The sequence below is a fragment of the Enhydra lutris genome, unplaced genomic scaffold (genome assembly GCF_002288905.1).
Source record: "Enhydra lutris kenyoni isolate GAN:26980312 unplaced genomic scaffold, ASM228890v2 scaffoldscaffold51, whole genome shotgun sequence".
In the NCBI taxonomy this organism is placed as follows: Eukaryota; Metazoa; Chordata; class Mammalia; order Carnivora; family Mustelidae; genus Enhydra; species Enhydra lutris.
In genome coordinates, this window is record NW_019154135.1 from 13319498 (window position 1) to 13338156 (window position 18659).

Consider the following 18659-nt stretch of genomic DNA (forward strand, 5'->3'; position numbering starts at 1 on the left):
ACCACATGACAGAGTTCAAGCGACAAGGGGATGGAGAAGGGGGGGGTGGGCCCTTCGGAGAATCTACTCACTCTGCACCGTGCACATCCTGACCCACCACCCTGTGCTCCTTCCTACAGCACTCGGGTCTATCTTACAGCACTAGGCCTCCCCAAACATGGTGAAGGAGTTTCAGGAAGGCAGCGACAACTCCCCAGAAAGCACTGAACCCAGTGGGCACTAAACATGTATCTGAAATAAATGAGGTCAAGGAAGTAAAACCGTGTATGTGTACAGAAAAGTAGACGCATGTAGGAAAGTGATCTGAAAAGCTCCAATAATAGTTGTTCCTAGTGGAGAGGATTTTTTTCTTCATTTTTTCTTGATTATACTTTGCTGTTTTTCTAAGCTGTAAATATTTTTTGTTTTTGTTTTTGTTTTTTAGTAAGGAAAAATCTTAAGTTCATTTTGGAAAATAAAACCCAAAATTGTTAGCAAATACCATTTTCATCTATTGGCTTGGCAAGTATTCAACAATCTGGTAATGCGTCACGTGAGCAAGGATATTTGAAAACCCTCATTCTGATAATTGACTATTTGGAATACGAACGGGCACTACTGTGGAGAACAATTTATCAGTGTGTACTAAAATTACAAATGTACATAAAGCTTCCTAATAATGGCATTTCCAGGGCTTAATCCTATAGATACACGTACACACCTGAAAGCTAGGCAGACGGCTAATCTCTGCATTTTGTGTGAGAGCAAAAGGGCGACGTAAAATTCTATAAACAGGCTACTGTTGAAATGAATTGGACCAATCCATCAGGAAAAGCGCCACCAAGCCCCAGTGAGGACTAAAGAAACTGCATATGCATAATGCAAGATCTCCAAAACACCGTCAAGAAGAAATAACCCAAAAGAGGTCCCTAGTGTCCTAACAGAAACAACACCCCCACAACAACGAGCACATCTACGAGCAGATCTTGGTTCCTAGATGCCATTTCCACTGAAAGCAACCAGGCTCCTCAGACTAATGTCTGGTTCTGGACGGGCCGGCACAGGAAAGCAAGAGAATAGCCTAGAACATCTTGGAGCCAATGTAACCGAGAGCTCAGGGTACTGGGGACTAGTCAAAAGTCACCGGCCAGGGCGCCTGGGTGGCTCAGTGGGTTAAGCCTCTGCCTTCGGCTCAGGTCATGATCTCAGGGTCCTGGGATCGAGACCCGCATCGGGCTCTCTGCTCAGCAGGTAGCCTGCTTCCTCCTCTCTCTGCCTGCCTCTCTGCCTACTTGTGATCTCTCTCTCTCTCTCTCTGTCAAATAAATAAATAAATAAAATCTTTAAAAAAAAAAAAAAAGTCACCGGCCACATGCCAACATGAATACACTGAACGGGACTGAACTGCCCTTAAAAATGGTTAAGATGGTAAACGGTAGGTTATGGGGTTTTGACCGCAATTAAAAATAAAGACACCAGAGCCAGCCCACAGTGGCTCCTACTTGTTGAGTTCGCAACAATTTGAGCTTCAAAGCTAATATTAACAGTAAAATATTACAGTAAGAGAACTTTAAAATGCAGAAACCTAGGGGCGGGGCACCTGGGTGGCTCAGTTGGTTAAGCGTCTGCCTTCGGCTCAGGTCATGGTCTCAGGGTCCTGGGATTGAGCCCCGCATCTGGCTCTGTGCTCAGCACTCCCCCACCCCCTGCCTGCCTCTCTGCCTACTTGTGATATCTCTCTCTCTCTCTCTCTCTCTGTCAAATAAATAAATACAATCTTAAAAAAAAAAAGAAAGAAACCTAGGGGGCACCTGGGTGGCTCAGTCAGCTAAGTGCCTGACTTCAGCTCAGGTCATGATCCCAGCGTCCTGGGATTGAGCCCCGCATCGGGCTCTCTGCTCAGCAGGGAGTATGCTTCTCCCTCTCCCTCTGCCCCTTTCCCCACTAGTGCATGTGCACTCTCTCTTGCTCTCTCTCTGAAATAAATAAAATAAAATAAAATAAAATAAAGCAGAAACCTGGCTGGGGCACATGGGTGGCTCAGTTGGTTGAGCATCTGTCTCCAGATTTCACCTCAAGTCATGATCTCAGGATCATGGGATCAAGCCCCACGTCAGGCTCTGCACTCAGTGGGGAGTTGGCTTGGGGTTCTCTCCTCTCCTTCTGCCCCTCTACCCTGTAAGCTCACTCTCTCTCTAATAAATAAATCTTAAAAAGAAAAATGCAGGGGTGCCTGGGTGGCTCAGAGTGTTAAAGCCTCTGCCTTCGGCTCAGGTCATGATCCCAGGGTCCTGGGATCGAGCCCCACATCAGGCTCTTTCCTTGGTGGGGAGCCTGCTTCCTCCTCTCTCTCTCTCTCTCTGCCTGCCTCTCTGCCTACTTGTGATCTCTCTCTGTCCAATAAATAAATAAAATCTTAAAAAAAAAAAAGAAAAATGCGGAAACATGGCAAGTGGTGAGTCAGCTTCACCAGGAATGGAGCAAACAGACCTTGATCAACAAGTCTGGGTGCAGTTTGTGAATCAGGTGGCAATACAGGATTGATGTGAATTTCCTGACTGAATGGTCTGAGGACGGTGGTCCTTGTATCAAGAAAACACATGCTGGGGGCGCCTGGGTGGCTCAGTCAGTTAAGCATCTGCCTTCAGCTCAGGTCATGATCGCAGGGTCCCAGGATCAAGCCCTGCATCGGGCTCCCTGCTCAGTGGGAAACCTGCTTCTCTCTCCCTCTGATGCTCCCCCTGCTTGTGCACAGTCTCTCTCTCTCTAATAAATAAAATCTTTTAATTAAAAAAAAGAAAGCACACACTGAAGGAAGAAGGGTCATGGAACATCATGTCTGCAATTGCTTTTTTTTTTTTTTTTAAGATTTTTACTTCTTTATTTGTTTATTTGAGAGAGAGAGAGAGCACAAGCAGGGGGAGGGAGAGGGAGAAGCGGGCTCCCTGCTGAGCAGAGAGCCCGACATGGGGCTCGATCCCAGGACCCTGAGATCATGACCCGGGCTGAATGCAGACACTTAACCGACTGAGCCACCCAAGTGTCCCAAGCAATTGCTTCTTAAATGGGTTAGAAATGTTAATACTTGGGAATCTGGGTGAAAGGTCTCTGAGTACCCTGTGTACTCTTTATGCAACTTCTTTGTAAACTTAACATTGTTTCTATATAAAAACTTAAAAATTCAATTGTCTACAGCAAAACTAATACTGTTGGCTTCACTACACGTGCAGGACTGCCAAGAGCTCTGCAAAGACAGGCGGCGGCGTCAGCGCAGCGCTCCTGCCAACCGGCTCCTGCGGCCCACGAGAAAGCCAGGCAGGGGCTCACGGCTGTCTGCGACAAGCGGCGGCTAGCAGCACCACGAACCGTACAAGCACTCGACAAGCGCTCGACCCAAGAGCAGACCGATGAGGGAGGAACAGAGCCCAAGAGAAACAGAAAGCAAACGGGGGCGTGGCCGCAAACACAAACCTGTATCAATAGTTACGCTCGCTGCGAAGCAGAACCGAAAGGTCCCAGGCGTCAGACTAGATGAAAAAGGTATAACGAGGGGTGCCTGGGGGGCTTCATCAGCTGAGCCTCCAGTACTTGGCTTCGGCTCAGGTCATGATGTCAGGGTCCTGGGATCGAGCCCCGGGTCACGCTGAGCTTCAGCGGGACGCCTGTTTGTCCCTCTCCCTCTGTCCCTCCCGGACTGGCGCTCACTCACTCTCTCTCTCTCAAATAAAGAAAGTCTTTTTAAAAAAAGAAGAACTCACCACTGGGGCACCGGCTGGCTCAGCTGGTAAAGCACGCGACTCCTGATCCCGGGATTGTGAGTTCAAGCCCCACGCTGGGTGTGGAGCCCACTCAAACACAAATTAAACAAATACAGCAATGATTTAAAAAAAAAAAAAAAGGATGGGGGCGCCTGGATGGCTCAGTGGGTTAAGCCTCTGCCTTAGGCTCAGGTCATGATCCCGGGGTCCTGGGATCGAGCCCCGCATCGGGCTCTCTGCTCAGCAGGGAGCCTGCTTCCCCTTCTCTCTCTCTGTCTGCCTCTCTGCATACTTGTGATCTCTGTCAAATAAATAAATAAAATCTTTTTAAAAATAAAAAAATAAAAATAAAAGAAAGGATGAAAAAAATTAAAAATTTAAAAAGGATGAAAAATTAAAAAAAAAAAAAAGACAATCCACCATTCTCTGAAAAGACTGAAAACACTGCTCCCTTTTCCAGCTACATGGCTGTGTGAGGCCAGATTTCCTACACACACACATACATACACATGACACACAGAAACAGATTGAACGCAGGCACAGACAGGACAACCCCACTGTCTGCTGTCCATCCAGACAATAAGGAGAGTCCCACAACCATCACGAGGAAAATAAAAGCAAGCGAGGCGGTATAGCTCTATTAACGTCAGGCCGAGTAGAACTCAAAACGAGAAACATTACCACAAATAAAGACGGTCATTTCACGATGAAAGAGACTCATTTCAATGAGACATAATGATCCTAGAATGTGTAGGTACTTAACAACAAAACACATGAAGCCCAAACACACAGAACCACGAGGAGAAACAAATCCGAGACAACCGGAGCTGTGACGGCCACTCGCTCAGTAACCGGCAGAGCTGCGCACAGTTCCCCAGGGAGCGGTTTGGCTATGTCTTACGAAGTTTGATACATGGCTATCACATAAATGGCAACTCAGTTATTAGGTATTTACCCAAAAGAAATGGCCACATGTGTCCATGCAATGACCTGTTCTCAAACGCTCACGGCTTTCTGCGGAAATACAAGACCCAAGAGCACCCGATGCCCAGCAACAGGCCGTGGCGTAGACGTACGGTAGACTGCCATTAGACATCATGGATGAGTAAAGGGTCCCTGAACAAAAGAATATGCCCAGCCTGGGGGCGCCGGGGTGGCTCAGGGGAGTAAGGATCTGCCTCTGACTCAGGTCATGATCTCGGGGTTCTGGGATCAAGCCCGCATCAGGCTCCTTGCTCAGCAGGGGAGTCTGCTTCTGCTTCTCCCTCTCCTGCCCTGCTCGCACTCGCCCTCTCGAATAAATAAATAAAATCTTTAAAAAAAAAAAAAAAGGAGTATGTACTGCCTGAATCCATGTGTGTGAAGTTCTCGAACAGAAACCAATCCCGATGGGCCGTCTAGAGTGCCAACCATCAGAACAGCGGCTGCCTTGGGGAAGGAGGCGGCATCCTAGGAGGCACGAGGGACCTTCTGAGTGATGACAATGGTCTGTTTCTTGGCGGGGCTTCGGGACGCACAAGTGTACACAGCTGTTAAAATTTAGCTAATGTACTTTTAAGATGCGTATGTTTCGGTGTGTATAACTTTTACAGCAAAAGAAAACCGGAAACGATATTGAGCCCCAGCTACTGACAAGCGTGCTACCCAGAGGGGAGTAGAATGTGTCCGTGACTGACCCTGAAATGCACCAGAGAGGCAGGGTGAGGGCTCGGGGGCTCAGAGATACACGGGTAGGTGTGCATAACAAATGTTAATGGCAGAATCTATGTGGTGGGTGGACAGGGATTTGCTGTAAAATCCTTTCAACTCTGCTGGTTTCAAGAAGGTTCACAACCAAATGCTGGGGGGTGGACTGCACAGTCTTCTTCCACGGAGGAGGCTAAAGATTCAATCCTGGGGGAAAGGAGCCTTCTTCTTTTAATAGATTTTATTTCTTTATTTGACAGAGAGAGACAGAGAGAGCACAAGCAGGAGGAGGGGCAGAAGGAGAGGGAGAAGCAGGCTTCCCGCCGAGCTGGGAGCCCGATGCAGGGCTCCATCCCAGGACCCTGCGATCACGACCGGAGCTGAAGTCAGACGCTTGACCAACTGAGCCACCCAAGCATTCCCGAGAGGAGGCCTAACGGGGCCTGGCATGGGTCTGACCTCCACGTAGGAAGGTCGGGTTGGTTCGGCTACTGTTACACCGCAGAATGTACACAGGTGACAGTCATTGAGAGGGACATGTCTCCTGGCAGTTAGACCTAGGACATTTGCTGACATGTGACCCACAGGGTGAGAGACCTGCCACATGGTCTCTCCAAGCATTAGATTCATATACTGCATCCCCGCCAGGTCGACAGCGAGGGAAAATGGAATGTTCTAGAGCACCCAGAACTGCAGAGTTAATGGTAAGGACACACAGGAGGTGCACTGGCTTGTGGGTCCAACAGTGCGGGGAACTACAGTAAAGAATTAAGTGTCTTTCTCCCCAGAGTCACGAGCAGCAGCAGGTGAATTAGCAGGTCCCACACGAGGGAGCGGCTCCACACGTAAGGACAGGAGTTCTCTCGTCCACACCCACAGTGCTCGCTTTTAGAGTGCAAGGATCCTTCCCGCCTCCAGGTTACAAGACACCCACCTTCCTAAGCCTCAAACAAAAGCCTAAATCCCCATGTCCTGCTGCACTTGGTGAAGCGGATTAGTCCCACTGCACGCATCCAATCCCCACAATCAAATGTCTTAATTCTTGGCACAAGCCCGGCCAAAAAACACCACTATTCAGGCACACTTAGGAGGAAAAAGTAACATTTCTGGCCGGCAGAGCACAGCACAGGTCGTCCTGCGACCCTGAGCAGCCTGTCTGTGCATCAGGTGACCATGGAGACCAGGTGCTCAGAACCTCTGGGTGAGACCGAGACCAATTCCCCGCAATTCCCCCCAAGATGGTCCTTGCACAGGACTCCCGCCACACCTCCCCTATCTCCAGGGTTTGCCTCCAAACAACCTGAGTCTGCTTTCACAAAACCGGGGACCAGGCGGCACACACACATACGGTTCTCCCTCAGCCCTGGACGCCCCAGAGCCAGGCGTGGCAGGGCCAGTGCCCCCACCCCCGAGGCCTCTCCTGGGCATGGGAACAGCATCTCCTCCCCTTGTCCTCATGTGGTCGTCCCTCCATGCGTGTCTGTGCCCTGAATGCCTCCTCTGATGAGGACCCCAGTCGCACTGGGGTAGAGCCTGCCCTAGTGACCTCGTTTTGTCTCAATCACCTCTTTAAGAGCCGTCTCCAAGTACGGTCCTGTTCTGAGGTCCCGGGGAACCTCGGGGCTTCATCCCGTGGATTTGGGGGGGGAGGTTCAGCCCAGAGCACCTGGGCAGCAGGGGTAGACGAAGAACAAGCTGCGGTGCATCGAAGGTATTAGAAGTTGGGGTAAAGGAGCTTTATTTAAGGATTTTCTCTACGCTTGTCCTTGACGCCTTCACAACAAAAAGGGTTTGTCATTTGCTCTCATCAAAGTGCACTTTCTCTGAACTTCCACTCTGGTGGGTCCTCCGAGCCCCACTTCCAGCTGTGACCACAGAGCTCATCCGTGTCCCCGCATCTGGTCCTGGCACTCGGTCAGCACCAGGGAAGAGCTGTTACAGGGAGCGACAAAGTGCCCAGCAGCTTCCACCCCGCCCCTGGGCCCAGGGCCCTCCCAGCACCTCGGGGGCCCCAGCCCGCACATCTCCTGCTCCTGAACAGTACGCACATGGGCCCATGTGGGGCAAGCTGGCACCCGCCGCGTCCCCTTCTCCCACGCCGTGTGGGCACCTACTCTCCAAGCAGGATGCGGCGGCCCCAGCCCTGCTTCACACGGCACAAAGCATGTCCTAGGCGCTGGGATAAGGGAACAGGAGGGTCTCACGCTGCCGGCTCCGCGAGACTTAAGGGTGGCAGCTGACTCTCACCACAGAGCAGGGACGAGCCGGCCGGTGCTGCCGACAGGAAGACGCGGGAGAGCCACAGGGACCGCAGTCACCAAGCCCATCGCTACAGAAGGCGCTGGTCCCCGACCTCACGGGCACAGTGCTGATGGCCCCCCTCGCTTCACAGCGGTCCACTCGGCGGTACCATTGCTTAAAGAAATGTGTTCCTCTCCAGGATGTTCCTCCCGAGTGATGTTCCAAGCCGTAGCAGAGAGGCACCGTGAATTCTGGGCCACTGGCATGGCCAGCGGGTCATGGGGTCTGGAGGCGGCAGGGACTCTACAGTTCCTCACATTGGAAACTAATAAATACAGGTACCATGGAAGCAGCGACTCTCCAAATCAGAGAGGAATGAGCCTCGCGACTGCTGGCCTCCCTGGGATCGTCCGCTGGCTGCTGGGCCTACGGTCCCTGCCCGGCACCTCCCAGCTCGGTGGCACTACATGGTCACCCAAGAATCCCTATGAAACTGACCAAGAGGCAAGACAAAACAAGGCACAGACCCCAAAGTCCCTGTGTTACCCCGTGTTACAACTGCGACATGTCGTGACTGACCATTGCTTTTTTGTGTTTTTTTTTTTTTAATTTTATTTATTTAACAGACAGAGATCACAAGTAGGCAGAGAGGCAGGCGGGGGTTGGGGGGGGGAAGCAGGCTCCCTGCTGAGCAGAGAGCCCGATGCGGGGACTGGACCCCAGGACCCTGAGACCATGACCTGAGCCAAAGGCAGAGGCTTAACCCACTGAGCCACCCAGGCGCCCCCTGGCCATTGTTTAATGGGAGAGAAGAAGAGAGTAAAAAACTCACAGTGCATTGCTTATATGAAGTACCATTTCCTTAAATTCTCATTTCAGCTATGCGTGCGTGTGCGCGCACCTGTGGAGAAGGCTGTCTGACATCTGAAGACAAAGGTGTAAAGACCCTGATCCAGCCAAGCCCCCAGTTCCTCACAGACACTGCCTGATGGAAGGTCCAGCAGCTACCGGAGCGGACGGCCGAGGGCCTGTAACTTGGGGGGCTGTTTTCTCCCCACTTTTTATATGAAAACTCAAAAACTCACACAAGTGAACAGAATAATGGATGAGGAAGACCCACAACCAGCGCATTCCACTATCTCCCCTCTGTTTTGTTTCTTGTCTGGATAAAGCCAGTCTCAGGCGTCCCACCGTTTTACCTATAAACAGCTCAGCGTGGAGGTCTACCAGCTCAGAACTCAGCCACACGTAATACAGACATTCTATGCCACAAAATTAGTAATAACTCCCTGCTACTACTTAACACCCCATCCTACATTTCCAGAGTACCTTATAGCCTTTATTTACATTTACAGAGAGCACAATAAAGTCACCCAACGTAAAAATATTTAACCATTCAGGACGAAAGCCCGGCCGCCGGAGGAGTGACCAGGAGCAGCAGAAGCTGGGCCCCGAACAGCACAGGGGCCTGGTGGTGACCTCCCACGGCCTGGGGTCCTCGTCCGATCAAGCATACGGCCCAACTCACGCGAACACCTAAGCTTCTCACAAAAAAGAATTACATCCTGACAGAACAGGGTCAGAACTCGTGGAACTTGGGTCCATTTTATAAGGTGGTAACATTATTCTCCAAACCCCAAATCAGGACTTGTGGTCTGAGAGACAGCAGTCACTCTGGAGACATGTGGCGGGGAGAGTGGCCCCCCGTGGTCACTCCTACTCCGCAGGCCCCACGCCTCTAGCAGGCAGTGGACTTGCTGGTGCACACACATGCATCCCCCAGATGTACCAGGACCGGCTCCTCCCACTACCCCATCACCCAGAACTTTCCATGGGACATTACAGGGGCTCCAGTCACCCTCATCCTATGTGCCAGGGTAGCCTAAGAAAGGACAGGGCTGGGGGCACCTGAGTGGCTCAGTCGGCTCAGCAGCCTACCCCTGATTTCGGCCCATTTCATGATCTCAGGATGGCGAGATCGAGCCCCGTGTCAGGCTCTGTGCTGGGCATGGGGTCCACTTAGGATTCCCTCTCCCTCTCCTCCCGCGCTGCTTAAGAAAGAAAGAAGGAAAGGACGGAGCTGTGCCTGGGGCCACTTGATATGAAACCCACCCTGTTCTACTTACTCTCTGGTGAGCTCTACAGCTCACTGCCTCCGGTGCTGGGGAAGTAACAGGCCACATTACAACACACCTGAACAACTACCCGAGAAAGCCCGAGCACGAGTGTCTGAAGGCCTCAAGAGGCCTAACCATCCACAGCTTTAAAGGTTAAATCTCGGGTGCCTGGCTTGCTGGCTCAGTACAGCATGCGACTCTGGATGTCGGGGTCATGAGTTCAAGCCCTATGATGCGCCGAGAGCTTATTTTAAAAAAAATTAAAATAGAAATTAAAAATAAAGGTTAAAACTGCAATGTTGAGAGAGCTAACCTGAAGAGAAATTTAAATGTCTAAACTGTACTTTCTGGGCACCTGGGTGGCTCAATTGGTTAAGAGGCTGCTGCCTTCGGCTCAGGTCATGGGTCCGGGTCCCGGGATGAGTCCCACATCGGGCTCCCCGCTCAGCGGGAAGCCTGCTTCTCCCTCTCCCTCTGCCTGCCTCTCTGCCTACTTGTGATCTCTGTCAAATAAATAAATAAATAGTCTTTAAAAACAAAATAGCAAACTGTACTTTCTTTCTAAAATGTTATTTGACAGAGAGAGCATGCACAAGTGGGGGGAAGGGGGTGTGCAGGTCACAGATCCCTGTGCAGATTGCAGAGGGAGAAGCAGGCTCCCCATTGAGCAGGGAGTTCAATACAGGGCTCCATCCCAGGACCCCGGGATCATGACTTGAGTCCAAGGCAGACGCTTAACCCACTGAGTCCCCCAGGTGCCCCCAAACTGCACTTTCATAAAGCTATTAGGTCATCACTTCTGCTATTTTAGCTTGAATTTGGGTAAAACTTTTAAAATAGATCAATCTGGTTAATATAAGCACCAAGTGTCATGAGCTGGCGGTGACCTCACACTGAATGGAGGAGCAGAGCAGAAAGGCTCTGACTGCTTGAGACTGGCAAAGAGCAAGAGGGAAAGTGTGCTAAATTGTGGCCTGGATAGGAATTCCCGCCCCAGAGCCGTCTGCTGGCCTGCCTATGGGAAAATGAGCTAGGGCAGGGGCATACGGAGGAAACAGAGAACTCCTGTGTTAGGCAACCCTGTAACAAGTGATTATCTTCTCTAACAGACACAATGACATTCATCATTAACCTTCTCTAGGCCTAAATCTTCACACGGCCCCCACCTCAAAAATTCTTGAGTTTCACTGGCTTCTCACTTCTATTTCAGGAATGTCCCACTGATTCTTCGTCTCTCCCAACGTTGCTGAATATTCTAATGTTTCTACCAAACCTCACAGAGGGCTCTGAAGTCCGTCAGTCTATCCCATGCTTCTCGTCACAGAACCAGGTTAGCATCCATCGGAAGGGAGGGACCCTGCTCAGCCAGCCCCGTCTGGTGTGAGTGTGGAAGATGCTTTGAGGCCAAGACTGGTGACCCCCTGGGCCGGGAGCAACGCTGGCAGCCAAGAGCACTGGGGACGGGCCATCTCCTGTGCGGGTCCTGGCCCACCTGCCTGCAGCAGGGAAGGAGACCGTGGACTGACTTTCTTCTGGAGCCTTCTACCGGCTGTGGCAGAAACATTAAACCCAGCTCTCCCCTTCAGGGTGGGCAGCATCTCTCGCTGTCTAGCGCCTGCAGGCTGAATCACTTTCTCGGGCTCTTTTCCAGACTTCGGTATCTGCAGCTGGTACCACACTTTAATTAGACATAACACAACACGTTGCCGACATAACACAACAAGGAGAAAAGAAAGTGAGGGAAAAGCACCACCCGATCCGCGGAGGGCCACCAGGGGCCACACGGATTTCAAGCACAACCTTTAAAGAGTGGGACACCTTGGGAAACAAGGGGATGAGTCGGCTGAGGGCACAGCTGGCTCGGGCCAGCACAGGCTGTGCACCAGAGGACCTACCCAAGCCTGTCTGAGATCGGCACACAGAAGCGCACACTAACGAAACCCAGCGCGTTGTAAGTCCTCTACCCGAAAGAGAAATTGCGCTGAAACCGTTCTGCACTTCAGTGGCAGCCAAGCTATGACAGTCTCCCGAAACGAGAGTGACGTTATCAGCCACTCCGGCCAGTAAGGAAGGCCACATCTTGGAAGGCCACAGAAACCGAGGAGTCCCCTGAACTATGTCTGAAATGCAGCCGCCGACGGAGCGTGCCGGAGCGGCGGGGCGAGCAGGGCCGAGCGCGGTGGCCCGGAGGCGCACCGTGCGCGTGTGCGCGGCACCACGAAACCAGAGGCACCAAGCGGCCCCGCTCTGCGCGGGGCGGACTCCCCATTGTCTCCCAGACACCGGCCCTGGAAACTTTCCGGCGCCGCGGCGGGCCGGCCCCTCCGCAGCCCCTGCGCCCTGCGCCGCCGGCCCGGCCATGTGCAGAGCCGGGGTTGGGGGACCCACTGACCGGAAGGGGCGGAAAGGCGTGGCTCCTTCCTCCCCCGCCGCGCGGCCAGGCCGAAGGACCACCTAACCCCATTGTCCGGGGGCTCGTCTCCCGGCCCATCCGCGGAGCACGACGCCCGCGGCCCAGCGCCGGGCCCGAGCGCGCGGCGCACCCGGGGAACCCCGGCCTGCCGGCCGCCCTCTCGCCCCGAGAGTGTGCGCCCCCGACCGCCCCACGCCTGACCTCACATCTAACCTCCCCCCGTGGGACCGCCCAGCGCCCCGCGCCGGCTGGCCGTCAGCGCGGCCCCGAGGGACCTCCCAGTCCACCCCCGGCGCCCGCCCCGCCGCCCCGCTCCGGGTCCAGCCCGCCCCCCGCCCGGCTCGGGAGCGCCCGCCCGCGCACGCTCACCTTCTTGCCCTTCTTGCCCTCCTCCTCCATGTCGCCGCGAGCGGCCCCTGCGGCCCGGCCCGCCCCGGGAGCCCCGCGCCGCCCGTGGCCGCTACATGCTCGCCCGGCCCCGCGGCCGCCGCCGCCGCCGCCGCCGCCGCCGCAGCCACTCCTGCGCCTCCCGCCCGCGCGGCCGCACTCTCCGGCCGCGGCCGCCAGGGGACGTCCGCGCCCTGCACCCCACACCCCGCACTTCCGGGCCGAGGCGTGGCCCCGCCCCGCGCCCCGCCCCGCGCCCCGCCCCCACGCCTCAGGGCCGCCGGGAACGCGCCCGCCTGACCCGCCCCTCACGGCCGCTAGATCGCGCCTGCCGCGCCCCAATCCCGCCCCACGCCCTTCAGAGAGGACGAGAGCGCGCCTGCCCCGCCCCGGATCCATCTCCGGCCCCTCAAGGCCGCAGGAGCGGCTCCAACTTTTCAATTCTGCCGCCATCTTTAGGGCAGCCGACTTCCCGGCCTGCCTCGCGCTCGGGAAGGCCACGCACAGGCCGACAGGGAATGGAGGGAGGGGCTAGCCAGAAGGTGAGGGGCGTGGCCGGTGGGGGAGGGGCCAGTGGGAGGGGCGGGATTCGCGGGAAGGGCTATGGGTAAGGTGAGGGCTTGGCTGGTGGGGAGGGGAGGGCTGGGGGGCGGGGCTAGCAGGGAGGCAGGGCGGCGGGGCCGGCAGCAAGGTGGAGGACAGGAAAGGAGAAGAGGCAGCGCTGGTGGGAAGAAGGGGGCTATCGGGAAGGGGCGGGGCCGGTGGGTAGGCGAGGGCGGGGCTGGCGGGAAGGTGAGGGGGGATCTGTGGGGAAGGGGCTAGGCCGGCAGGAAAGGGGGGACCGGATGAGGAAGGGGGCGGGGCTGGCAGGAAGGAGGCGGAGCCTACGAGATGGGGCGGGGCCGGTGGGAAGAAGAGGGCCGGACGGGGAGGGACGGGGCCCGCAGGACGGGGAGGACTGGCAGGGGAGGGGGCGTGGCCAACGGGAAGACGGGGCGTTGGGCGTGGCCAGCAGGCGGGGCGGGGCCTGCGGGGCGAAGCCCCCACCTTTCTGTCTCTCGGTTTGCCGGGCGGTTCGTAGGCCCCTGTGAAGCCCCTTCTGAGACCTCCCCGCGCCAGCGCGCGTCACTCCGACTCCGAGGACGGCGGAGGTGCGGGCACAACGACGCCTGGGCTCTGTCCGAACACACGTGGCCCCTCAGCAGCTACTGGGACAACCGCCCCTTCACAGCGGAGTCCGGGCGGGCCGCGGGGCTGCCTGCCAGCTGCAGGCAGGAGGCCGCGGCCGCGGCCACGGTGTCGCCACCAGCCGCGCTGCCGGTAAGAGCCTGCGGGCAGCTGGACGGCGGACCGGTCCTCGTCTCGACTTCCGTTCTCCAGCGCAGCGCTGGTCCTGTGCCGGGGCGCAGCGTGTGACCTCCGGCTTCGGGCGCACTCGCTCCTGCTCCGCCGGACGGAGCCCAGCCCTGGGAGCGCTCACCCGCAGCGCTGAGCCAACGGAGCCGCTGGGAGGTGGCGCGGCAGGAAAGGGCTTTGCGGCCTGGCTCCGGGAGGTCCTGGGCGGGCACCTGCAGAGTCCGAGGCCTCCTCGGCGCCCGCCTCCCCGCACCGAGCCCAGCTCCTTCCAGCTGCAGCGAGCGCCTGCCTCACGTCCACAAGGCCGCGCGCCCTGAGCAGCTTTCCCTGCACTCTAGAGGGACGCCCAGCAAGTCCTGCCGGCGCTTCTCCACCTTCGGCGGGCTCCGTTAACTGGCTAGGCTCTCTCCCACGAAGCTGGATCTCAGCCCTGGGGGTGACGGGGTTTCCTCCCTGGGAGCGTTCTCTCAGCCTTCAGAGTGGCAGCTGCTTCTTGTATCTTCAGGATTTTCTTTCCTTTTACTAGGCAATCCCTTGTGACCCTCATCCCCTATGATACTTAACGATTCTTTACATTAAACCTTTCCTGTACCCTGTTTCTGTCTCCTGATTGGACCCTATTTGATAGTCTCAAGCAGCCCCAAAGGCATTCCAGCCCCTTTGGCACATAAAGCGGTGGCAGGTGAAACCTTCCACTCTACCTTCTATGCTCGTTCACACGCAAATGGGGCAGTGCGTCTGATACCTAGTCTCCCACCGCTGCACGGAGGCCTGACCATGCCCGTCTCCCACTCAGGTGGTGATGCGCCAAGAACACTACTCCCCTTAGCATGTGTTTTGGGAAAAACCCACTCTCCTCCTCCGTCTCAACTCAAAAGAAGTGTCCTCAACACTTCTTTTTTTTGGGGGGGGGGCGGATTCTTACTTATTCATTTGACAGAGGGAGAGCGCACAACAGGGGGAGTAGCAGGGAGAGGGAGAAGCAGGCTTCCTGCAGAGCAAGGAGCCCGATGCAGGACTCAATCTCAGAACCCCGAGATAATGACCTGAGCCAAAGACAGAGGCTTAAACGACTGAGCCACCCAGGCGCCCTGCCCTCAGCACTTCCAACAGCAGATGTGTGCGGGCTTTCCCCACACCAAGCAATTCTGTGACATCAGCTGGGTGTCCCACACTTGAACTCACTCTGGCACCATCTACCCAGATATGGCATCAGATACCCCAGGTTGAGGGCTCGGTCCCACAAGAACCCACACACGCACTTCAGATGCCAACAGCAAGTCCAAGTTGTTACCTGTGCTTCTGACTAACTGGCTATGAATCGGGGTTCCCACGATCCTCCCTCGGGTTCAATGAGCCTGCTAGAGTGGCTCACAGAACTCAGGAGAAGCGTCTACTCACTGATCACCAGTCATCCTAAAAGGACATGATAAAGGGTCCAGGGAAACATCCAGATGGAAGAGATGCCAAGGGCAAGGTGTAGGGAAGGGCACATGGAGCTTCCGGGCCCTTCAAGGTGTACTGCTCAACCAGCACCTCCACGTGCTCGCCAGCCTAGAAACTCTCTGTACCCCCATACTATCGGGGAAATAATGAGCACCAACCAAATGAGAATAAGCAAAGGCTATTTGTGCAGAGGCTGCTCTAATGGAGACAGTGCATCCCTTGGACTGGCCGAGGCCCAAAGGCAGGCAGTGGGGGAGAGAGCTTCATGGCGGAAAAAGGGGGATTCAGGGGTGCCCTGCTGGGGTCTATGGGGCTGAAGGAGCTGGAGCTGGGCTAAGCAGACATTGGGCATCCCTTGTGTTCGGTTTTCTCTGGTTGGCCCTGAGTTGGAAGAGGGAACAAAAGTGGGCATCAACCGAGTGCCGGCACATCCGGCTCGTGGATTGTGCCGGGGTGCTGTATGGCTTCCCGGGCCATCACTAGACACAGTGGTCTGAATTCCAGCAACTGGCCTCCTGGGCTTCCCAGGGTCCTAAGATCAAGTCCCACATTGGACTCCTCGTTCAGTGGGGAGCCTGCTTCTCGCTCTGCCTGCCACACACCACCCCCACTCCTTGTGCACTCTCTCTGACAAATAAATAAAATGGTTTTGTTTTTTTTTTTAATATTTTATTTATTTGACAGAGAGAGGGAGCTCACAAGTAGGCAGAGAGGCAGGCAGAGAAGAGAGGGGGGAAGCAGGCTCCCCGATGAGCAGAGAGCCCGATGCGGGGCTCGATCCCAATGCGGGGCTCGATCCCAGGACCCTGAGATCATGACCTGAGCCGAAGGCAGAGGCTTAACCCACTGAGCCACCCAGGCGCCCCATAAAATGTTTTTTAAAAATAAAATAATCTTTGGGGCACTTGGGTGGCTCAGTGGGTTAAGCCTCTGCCTTCGGCTCAGGTCATGATCCTTCGGCTCAGGTCATGATCCCAGGGTCCTGGGATCGAGCCCCACATCAGGCTCTTTCCTTGGTGGGGAGCCTGCTTCCTCCTCTCTCTCTCTCTCTCTGCCTGCCTCTCTGCCTACTTGTGATCTCTCTCTGTCCAATAAATAAATAAAATCTTAAAAAAAAAAAAGAAAAATGCGGAAACATGGCAAGTGGTGAGTCAGCTTCACCAGGAATGGAGCAAACAGACCTTGATCAACAAGTCTGGGTGCAGTTTGTGAATCAGGTGGCAATACAGGATTGATGTGAATTTCCTGACTGAATGGTCTGAGGACGGTGGTCCTTGTATCAAGAAAACACATGCTGGGGGCGCCTGGGTGGCTCAGTCAGTTAAGCATCTGCCTTCAGCTCAGGTCATGATCGCAGGGTCCCAGGATCAAGCCCTGCATCGGGCTCCCTGCTCAGTGGGAAACCTGCTTCTCTCTCCCTCTGATGCTCCCCCTGCTTGTGCACAGTCTCTCTCTCTCTAATAAATAAAATCTTTTAATTAAAAAAAAGAAAGCACACACTGAAGGAAGAAGGGTCATGGAACATCATGTCTGCAATTGCTTTTTTTTTTTTTTTAAGATTTTTACTTCTTTATTTGTTTATTTGAGAGAGAGAGAGAGCACAAGCAGGGGGAGGGAGAGGGAGAAGCGGGCTCCCTGCTGAGCAGAGAGCCCGACATGGGGCTCGATCCCAGGACCCTGAGATCATGACCCGGGCTGAATGCAGACACTTAACCGACTGAGCCACCCAAGTGTCCCAAGCAATTGCTTCTTAAATGGGTTAGAAATGTTAATACTTGGGAATCTGGGTGAAAGGTCTCTGAGTACCCTGTGTACTCTTTATGCAACTTCTTTGTAAACTTAACATTGTTTCTATATAAAAACTTAAAAATTCAATTGTCTACAGCAAAACTAATACTGTTGGCTTCACTACACGTGCAGGACTGCCAAGAGCTCTGCAAAGACAGGCGGCGGCGTCAGCGCAGCGCTCCTGCCAACCGGCTCCTGCGGCCCACGAGAAAGCCAGGCAGGGGCTCACGGCTGTCTGCGACAAGCGGCGGCTAGCAGCACCACGAACCGTACAAGCACTCGACAAGCGCTCGACCCAAGAGCAGACCGATGAGGGAGGAACAGAGCCCAAGAGAAACAGAAAGCAAACGGGGGCGTGGCCGCAAACACAAACCTGTATCAATAGTTACGCTCGCTGCGAAGCAGAACCGAAAGGTCCCAGGCGTCAGACTAGATGAAAAAGGTATAACGAGGGGTGCCTGGGGGGCTTCATCAGCTGAGCCTCCAGTACTTGGCTTCGGCTCAGGTCATGATGTCAGGGTCCTGGGATCGAGCCCCGGGTCACGCTGAGCTTCAGCGGGACGCCTGTTTGTCCCTCTCCCTCTGTCCCTCCCGGACTGGCGCTCACTCACTCTCTCTCTCTCAAATAAAGAAAGTCTTTTTAAAAAAAGAAGAACTCACCACTGGGGCACCGGCTGGCTCAGCTGGTAAAGCACGCGACTCCTGATCCCGGGATTGTGAGTTCAAGCCCCACGCTGGGTGTGGAGCCCACTCAAACACAAATTAAACAAATACAGCAATGATTTAAAAAAAAAAAAAAAGGATGGGGGCGCCTGGATGGCTCAGTGGGTTAAGCCTCTGCCTTAGGCTCAGGTCATGATCCCGGGGTCCTGGGATCGAGCCCCGCATCGGGCTCTCTGCTCAGCAGGGAGCCTGCTTCCCCTTCTCTCTCTCTGTCTGCCTCTCTGCATACTTGTGATCTCTGTCAAATAAATAAATAAAATCTTTTTAAAAATAAAAAAATAAAAATAAAAGAAAGGATGAAAAAAATTAAAAATTTAAAAAGGATGAAAAATTAAAAAAAAAAAAAAGACAATCCACCATTCTCTGAAAAGACTGAAAACACTGCTCCCTTTTCCAGCTACATGGCTGTGTGAGGCCAGATTTCCTACACACACACATACATACACATGACACACAGAAACAGATTGAACGCAGGCACAGACAGGACAACCCCACTGTCTGCTGTCCATCCAGACAATAAGGAGAGTCCCACAACCATCACGAGGAAAATAAAAGCAAGCGAGGCGGTATAGCTCTATTAACGTCAGGCCGAGTAGAACTCAAAACGAGAAACATTACCACAAATAAAGACGGTCATTTCACGATGAAAGAGACTCATTTCAATGAGACATAATGATCCTAGAATGTGTAGGTACTTAACAACAAAACACATGAAGCCCAAACACACAGAACCACGAGGAGAAACAAATCCGAGACAACCGGAGC

General features: G+C 54.3%; 1 protein-coding gene and 1 long non-coding RNA gene across 2 annotated transcripts in view; one reads left to right on the forward strand and one right to left on the reverse strand.

The window, feature by feature from the left end:
• The window catches only part of LOC111157086 (CCM2 scaffolding protein), a 44964-nt gene extending 32351 nt beyond the window's left edge, over positions 1–12613 (reverse strand). Inside the window, exon 1 of the mRNA XM_022518312.1 lies at positions 12564–12613. Within this exon, the coding sequence (XP_022374020.1) occupies positions 12564–12593 (30 nt within the window). The 5' untranslated portion in view covers positions 12594–12613. The remainder of the gene's footprint in view (positions 1–12563) is intronic.
• A 322-nt stretch (positions 12614–12935) lies between these two features.
• On the forward strand, positions 12936–14533 carry LOC111157072. Its single transcript, XR_002641274.1, has 2 exons — positions 12936–13123; positions 13663–14533. It is a non-coding gene; the product is annotated as an uncharacterized LOC111157072 (long non-coding RNA).
• The last annotated feature ends 4126 nt before the right edge of the window (positions 14534–18659 follow it).